The sequence below is a fragment of the Maniola hyperantus genome, chromosome 8 (assembly GCF_902806685.2).
Source record: "Maniola hyperantus chromosome 8, iAphHyp1.2, whole genome shotgun sequence".
Taxonomy (NCBI): domain Eukaryota; kingdom Metazoa; phylum Arthropoda; class Insecta; order Lepidoptera; family Nymphalidae; genus Maniola; species Maniola hyperantus.
The window spans coordinates 12,680,803-12,689,264 of record NC_048543.1 but is presented as its reverse complement, the minus strand read 5'-3'; the positions used below and the strand labels follow the sequence as shown (position 1 = coordinate 12,689,264).

General features: G+C 34.0%; 1 protein-coding gene across 1 annotated transcript in view; it reads right to left on the bottom strand.

Moving 5' to 3' along the window:
* Positions 1 to 974: 974 nt before the first annotated feature.
* Positions 975 to 8,462, bottom strand: part of LOC117984407 (uncharacterized) — a 111,082-nt gene continuing 103,594 nt past the window's right edge. The window contains exons 6-7 of the mRNA XM_034971030.2: positions 3,179 to 3,344; positions 975 to 2,556 (exon numbers count right to left, since the gene is read on the bottom strand). Coding sequence (XP_034826921.1) covers positions 2,519 to 2,556; positions 3,179 to 3,344 — 204 coding nt within the window. The 3' untranslated portion in view covers positions 975 to 2,518. The remainder of the gene's footprint in view (positions 2,557 to 3,178; positions 3,345 to 8,462) is intronic.

Here is an 8,462-nt window from a genome sequence, read left to right as displayed (position 1 = left end):
AGGCTCTTATAATTAAGTATATAAATAATTTTTATTTCATAACTTAACAATTCGCTTTTGAATTCATTTTGGACGGAAAATAACATCACAATATACATACACAGTGTACGTACATTACTTGTAAAAATATTTCTACATACATATATGTAGCTTGAATTTACTTTAAAATTATATATACAACATAATTATAACACTATGTGAAGGCGGGAAAATTATTTACAAAGTACTCCGAACACTACATAATTTTAGACGACTTTTACATCAAAAAACTTGTTAGAAGTAGCCTATTTAAATATATTGATAAAACATTTATTTAAGTAGAACAAATTATTTTATTTAAATGACCTCATAAATGCAAGCAAACTAGGAAAAAATCTATTTTTTAGCCTAGGTATGTTCTTGATACATGTTATAATATAAAATATTTTATCGTAGTGTTTTTTCTGACGTAAAAGCCTCAATAAAACCTTTGTTTCGATGTAGTGTTTTATACCAGTATAAAAGTAATAACTAGTACTTATAGCAACATAACTCAAATAAGTATTAAATCAGATCTTTTCTTTAGAGATTTTTGTACATAATATTATTAAAAAACTGAAAATATTTCAATATGACGTACTTGGTTACCAACTTACCAACTCCCTACTAGTCCGAAAGCCAAAATTCTCTACTAGTCAGGACTAAAATTCCTATAGATCAGCTGATAGATATTTTTTTCATGTGAGTAGGTAGTATTGCTAAAGACCTAACCAACAACACCTCTAAAAGTGTACGCATGCAAAAATTTGGTGTTAAGGCTCCCCCACACAGCCGCATTATTATCGGTCGATAATATCGCATACGTTATTGCGATATCTGTTTTCAGTACATTTTGTATTAGGATGGTCATGTAGTTACACACTGCTGCGATAATAACGCCGCAATGGAAGTAGGACGTATTATCGCAGCAGTGTGTAACTACATGACCATCCTAATACAAAATGTACTGAAAACAGATATCGCAATAACGCATGCGATATTATCGACCGATAATAACGCGGCTGTGTGGGGAGCCTTCATGGTATTAAGCGTTGTATAACTTATGCCAAAATTGGATAGTTTTAGAGATGTCATCGTTTCGGTCTGAAGTCTCAATATAATATTCAAATTTTTAAAAAAATGTTCTTGTACCTGATCCATAGGACTTTTGAGTTGATAGACTGAAGTATGGTAGAAATAAGTACCTACATATGGGTATGCCGATGCGTATTCAGGTCACTAAAGAAAATCTAGTGCTGAGCTTGCGACTAATAATTATTATCAAATTGAACGATATCAAGCCCGCCCGCCTTTGGACAAGTTCCAAAATATAGCTTGAATTAGCAAGGTAAAACAAGACGAGGGCAAAGATGCTACTGTAAACAACGTGCTTGATGCTAAAATATGTGTAAAGTGTATGGTTACCTGTGTAAAGTCATTATTACAATTTAAATTGTTGTGATTGCCTGAATTTGTGCGATTCTTGTTGCAACAATGCATTGTAGCCAATAGTGAGCGAGCGTCAACCAATCAGAGGTGATTGCGACCATTGATGTTGGAATCCCCCTTGCGATTGTGACATTGTAGCTGTCATTCTACCGCAATCGCGCAGCTGAATACTTGTAACCAACGATTTTAATTCCGTCATACACTTTAGGTATGTAGGTACACCACCATTTCCTAAACATACAAAAAACCTGACTGAAAGACAGACAATTTTAAGAATTCTGGATTTTATCTTGAATCGAAGTATTCCTCCATCTCTAGGTGAACCATGCAAAGACGTTCATATTATATTCAGACGCAGTTCACAGTTTCCCTGTTTCTATCTGATTATTGCCAAGAATTCCATGACAGGAATGAAATTTATTCAAATTTTATTTTCATCGTGATTTCCGCGATGAATACTGTTTTCACTAACAAATTTGCTTTCCAATGCAGGAATGCTTGACATTTTTTTAGGATGATTATCTTCTACTATGATTTGCTTTTGTACTAACTACCAAGCTGTATTCAAGCTGTACTTTAATGGGTACTTCCAGTTTTAATATGGGCACCTTAAAGTTAAGAGCATCTTCGCGTTCCATCTTAGGCTGCATCATCTAGTCTATAAATTAAAAAAAAAACTAATACGTTTGTATTAGAGAAAATTTTACTATACGAAAACCAAGATAATCATGTAGATTTCCGTTCAATTTATGGGAATTGGAGCCTCAAAATTGAAAGCTTTTTCGTTTGAGTCTAAGCGCCTGTTTGACTAAGTGCTCGTAAAATTTTAGTCATCAAATAAACTATTATGAGTTATTATAATGTTATTTTGACATTTATATAGAACGGGGCTCTTAATTAAAATAATAATGAAGTCTTAACTTAGATATAGCTATATGAATAATTTAACACTTAATACTAATTAAATTCTAATATCACACTTTTTATATTACTAAGTCTTTAAATAGCATGTCTGTATAGCGTAAGGGTACTTTCATATCATATTAACGCTTCAAGTTGCATCTCTGGCACTGTTGCGTTGATGTTTGGCTGTAACAAAATAAAAAAGGGCATTACAATCTAAAGTATTCTTACAATAATAATTTAGCTGTGACTGAATTTCAGCCACGGCAGGCAGACAATCTCAACGAAGATGTACAGTGTGTTTTTTTAAACTGGGACAGTATGGGGAAATCCAAATCCATAGGAGATACAGGGAAACTGTCTTAGGAACCTTTAGCTCTTTTTTTGTAAAAAATAATTTTGGCATAGTCAATTTTTTTGGTCAAGCGTGAGTTGTCCATAAAAATCAATGAAATAGACTTATTTTTTTAATGCCAATGGACTCAGTTTCATGTATCAATCATTTCATTGCATCGAAAGAAAAAATCGGGGCAGCTGAAGTTGGTCTTTAAGTTAGCTGCTGATAAACAATCTCTAAATTCAACTGACTGGTGTGTTTTCCTATTCCACAAAAAGCATTATGAAAAGAATAAGTATAGACTTAGACCTGTCATTTAAGTTTAGAGATTGTGCAGTCAAAGCAAAGACAAAGTAGTAGGTATAGATCTCAACCCAAGACATCGCAATGATTGTAAAACAGCAAACTTTACACCAACATTTTTATAACTCTCAGTAAGCAGATAGATGATGAAAAGGATATCAAAATTACCTGTATGTAAAAATAGATGGTTCTTCAGATTGGTATGCTTTGAGAAACCTCTGGAACAGATGTGACACTTGTAAGGCCAGGATCCACTGTGCACGTACATGTGAGACTTCAAGTCGCCTGGAGTTGGGAAGGATTTAGAACAGAGACTGCATTTGTGCGGCTTTTCCTGGAAAGGAAACAAAATGTTAATAATGTTGATTATTTTAATGTTATTATCGATGAAATTAATATCTGTTCACTTGGTATTGTAAAAGCTAGATGTTATTATTCAGAATTTAGACAATGAAGAACAAAAAATTTACAAAAATGGTAGAAAAAACATTCAAAATGCTAAAGAAATCAAATCTGCTCAGTCATTGCAAACATGCAATCTAAATAAAACCAAAACAGATAAAATGAGATGTAACTGTTTAATTAAAAGGAACAAAATACTAAAATCGAAGAGTTTGTCTTTAAAACAAATTAAAGCTCCCACAAAAAGCTCAATGTGAAAATATAACTCAGTAAACGCACAAGACTCATTCCCGGAGGTAATGACCATAAAAAGAAAACAAAATCAATGTTGGAAGACAATAAAACGGCTAATAATCATCATCTCCAATATAATCAAAGTCATGACGGTGCACATCGGAGCGAGGAGCGTGCAAATGAATTTATAATGAAAGCTGCGGTGCCTTGTTTCAAAGCTTCACTTGGTTCTTAAGAACTTGCATAATAAAGGTACAGCCTTTGTCTAGAAAATAGATGTATTGTACGTGGTACGTGCTATAAAAGTGTTTATTCATTCAATATTTTTTAATGAATGACTCATATTATGTGCAGTAATAATATAATCTTACTGTGGTGACGAACAACCCACAATAAATTGTCATACATAAATTACTTAAAAATGCAAATAAGTAGCTGAAAATGCCGGCAATTTTTATATATTATAAAACATCGTCTAACAAAATACATTTTGACGACCTCCCTGGCGCAGTTTTAAGCACTGTGGTCTTATTAGTGGGAGGTCCCGGGTTCGATTCCTGGCAGGGGTTTGGAATTTTATAATTTCTAAATGTCTGGTCTGGTCTGGTTGAAGGATTTGGCCATGGCTAGTTACCACTCTACCGGCAAAGCCGTGCCGTCGTCAAAATAAGGTTTATATTAAAAAGGTACCTACTCTGCTTAAATAAATAATACACAAGGTCAAACAAATAGTACCTAAAGCTTCATTAGATAGTTATTAAGAAAACCAAAACTAACATAAAAATTTCAAAAGTGCTTGTTCCACAACTCAGCTCAATCATAACAGTCACATTTCAAGAACCACACCACAAATCAAGCTATTAGAATCAATGAAGTGAATTCGTTCAGCATTCGTAAGCCACGCAGTAGGAAAGTTAATGTGACAAGGTTCTTAACGTGGTCGTTGATGGTCCGTGAAAGACTGACGTAAAATGTAGGTGGAAACTGACGTAATTGAATAAACTATAGCGACATTTTGCTGTGGTCACCATAGGTTTATAGCGACCATTATGAATATGGTTATATTTTTGGAAGCTTTACAAACGTAATTGAAATTATGTTTTAATGTAGATAACGCGTACATACCACGATAATTTGAAATTTTTATTTGTCGATATTTCAACCCAATCCCGTCCCGTCCCATAGTGACCACGACCCATGCAATAGGCTACTTGACTCATATCTAATTTCGTCCAATAAATGATTATTTATTATAGTATTTTGCTTAAAACAACGAAATATATCAATAACAATTATTAAAAACGCAGGATGGATATATAAATCCAATTTAAAAAAATACAATTTTTATTTTTATTTGAAACGCAGAAAACGCTGTCAGCCATGATGTGACGTCATTAAATATGTAAACAAAGAAATGTCATTCCTATGTCACGCGGGGACTAACGTAGTATCCATATATATAAAATTTAGAGTCCTGACTAACTTATATATCAACGCACAGCCTAAACATCTAAACAGCTGGTCCTAGATACATGAAATTTGGTGAGTGTGTTCTTTGTAGGTAAAGAGAAGGTATCCACTAGGAAAGGATTTTTTGAAATTCCACCCCTGAGTGGGTTAAATGGAGGTTTGAAATTTATGAAGTCCACGCGGGCGAAGTCACGAGCATAAGCTAGTTTTTATATATTTCTAAAAACTCATAGTAAACGTAAAAAAATATCGTTTTCTCTTTATAAATTGAATAAGTTATTAAGTAAGACTTACAACAAAGTGATCTTTGCAAAAATAAATTTGGGTTGAAGTCGTTAGTCATATAGGATCCCTTTAAGCAAGTCTTTGCGTGTTACGTATATTTATTTCACTGGGCACTCTAATCCACAACTTTCCTGTGGTCTTTATCGATGCGTTTTTTACATTCTCGGATGATACAATAACGATAATTACTATATTTTTCATGTAAACTAGTATAGAAGTCATGTTTATTAAACTTTGGTAGGTTATGCTCAGTATATATAATGTACTCTGTGGTTATGCTGTTGTTTACAAATGCATGACGTCAGAGCACAGATAATCTATCGGCTAAACATGGCCGACAGTGTTTTCACCTGTCTAAGAAAAATATTTTTTTAAATTAAAGTTTTACGGTTTTTAGGGCGCAAAAAAATATAGTGTTAATTTTTTTGATATAATAGGACAAATATTAACCATTTAAGACCAACTTAAAAAAATTGTCAACTAGCCTATTCTCCACTAGCGCCGCAGTATTGGGTTGAAATATCGACAAATAAAATTTCAAATTGATCGTGGTAATATATGTACCCGTTATCGACATTAAAATAATTAAACCACGAAATAAGCTTAAAATCAATAATTGAAATTGTTCATAACGTTAGAAATTTTGATAAGCTCTCTAGAACCACAATGTTAAAACAGCTCACGAAATTAACCCCAGTAGCAAAAACCTAAGAAACTTACATTAGTCTACTTTTTAGGGTTCCGTACCTCAAAAGGAAAAACGGAACCCTTATAGGATTAATTTTTGTCTGTCTGTCTGTCTGTCTGTCTGTCTGTCTGTCTGTCTGTCTGTCTGTCTGTCTGTCTGTCTGTCTGTCTGTCTGTCTGTCTGTCTGTCCGTCTGTCTGTCAAGAAACCTACAGGGTACTTCCCGTTGACCTAGAATCATGAAATTTGGCAGGTAGGTAGATCTTATAGCTGACATTTGGAGAAAAATCTGAAAACCGTGAATTTAGGGTTAGATCACACAAAAAAAATTAAATTGTGGTCATGAACTAATAATTAGTATTTTCAACTTTCGAAGTGAGTGACTATATCAAGTGGGGTATCATATGAAAGGTCTTCACCTGTACATTCTAAAACAGATTTTTATTTATTTTTATGCATCATAGTTTTTGAATTATCGTGCAAAATGTCGAAAAAATACGACTGTAGTACGGAACCCTCAGTGCGCGAGCCTGACTCGCACTTGGCCGGTTTTTTTATTACAGTTTTGATTTATTTCCCAGGTATTTACTTGACTGACCTATATTATTTTTTACAATGCCTAGTAAAACTCTTTAATACATGTTCAAGTTTGTACTTTGTACCTATATTTGATATTATATGTTGATTGAATATAGAACAACAATAAGGTTTCTTACGAAGCATACGGGAACCCTGAAATTATAATATCCGCCGCCATCGGAACCCGAACTCTTATCTTACGTATTAAAAGCTCACATAAATCATCGATCGAATCTATACTGTTAATTATTATTAAACCATTTTTGTATAACGGCGTCTCGCTTCCTGTGACCACAGCTAATGAGATTCATAATCAAGTCGTATCCGATACCTAAACAATTCTAACTCTAGAATCCCTCCCATCAATTTTCGCTAGCCCGCCCATCGCACACCCAATAAAAAACTATAATTACACCACGAAATCAAAAAGCATTTTTAAAAGAACTTTTATTGATGACCCGAGTAGGGTTACTGCAAATTTTGAACAAAATTAAAATAACAGAATTTTTATTCAAAAATAAGTTTTTGTTAAATCGCGGCTACTTATTTTCTGCAAAATGAAATGTGTCACAGAAGCATACCTACCTGAAATCCATATCCATACTAATGGTGTAAATGCGAAATTGTGTCTGTCTGTAACCTATTCGATTATGACAACATTCGGTAAAGGGATAGCTTGCATCCCAAGAATAGACATACGATGCCCAACCCTTTTTGTTTAGTAAAAAAAGGGTTCCCACGGGATTTTTTGAAAACCAAATGCACGCAAATAAAGTCTTGGGCATTATCTGGTAAAAAAATTAAATTACAAGTGAACTAGTTGCCATAATTTTGAAAGAAACCTTTCAGTTCAAAAACATTTTAAAGTGTTTTTATTATTTTACACACCACTTACCACTTGCAAGAAATTGCAAAATAAGTGAGTGAATTACATTACACATTAATTATAGAACTCATTGATTCAGAACATAATAATTCTTAGTGATAGAAACATAATTAAAATATTATAATTGTCAATGTAAAACCACAAAGGAAATGTCAATCCAACATACATATCGAGTGTAGCAACGTTGTGGTAACGCGTGTAAAAAGCGTGATAATTAATGCAAGATCTATTCTTGAATCAAAAATCCCCTGGTCACTGTACGATACCTATATTTATTACAGAACTCTAAGCTTAAAATGTAATAATCTACATCAGTACACTAATATTATAAAGAGGAAAGATTTGCATTTTTGCGTGTTTGTAACGAACAAATTCAAAAACTACTGGACCGATTTTAAAAATTCTTTCACCATTGGAAAGCTACATTATTCCCGAGTGGGCTATTTTTTACATTAGAGATCCATACGAATATTGTAATAGTGATAAGCTACACGTGCGAAGCCGAGGCGGGTCGATAGTGAATGATAAAGGTAAAAGCTACGTGCGGGACGTACCGGCACTTTCATGGGTACTTAACCCATGAAAGTGCCGGTACGAGGTCACTATTCCAGCACCTTGGATAAATAATTGTCACAGGTTGGAGTCGGGTAGCAACTAGCAATGACACCGCTGCATTCAGTCTAGTCTTGCGATGATCAATACCCCTACACCTGCCCAGGTCGGTTTTTACAAAACCATGTTATGGGATGTGACATTGAGGAGATATCCTGAGATATTATAACGGGTGGTAACTTTGTATCAGATGCATGTTTTATTAGCGTCGGGTTAGCGAAACTCCAGTGGCTCAATCAGGGGAGCAAAAAAAGAGGCGATATTTCGACCTCTCCCGCTACCGAATATTGCGTTATA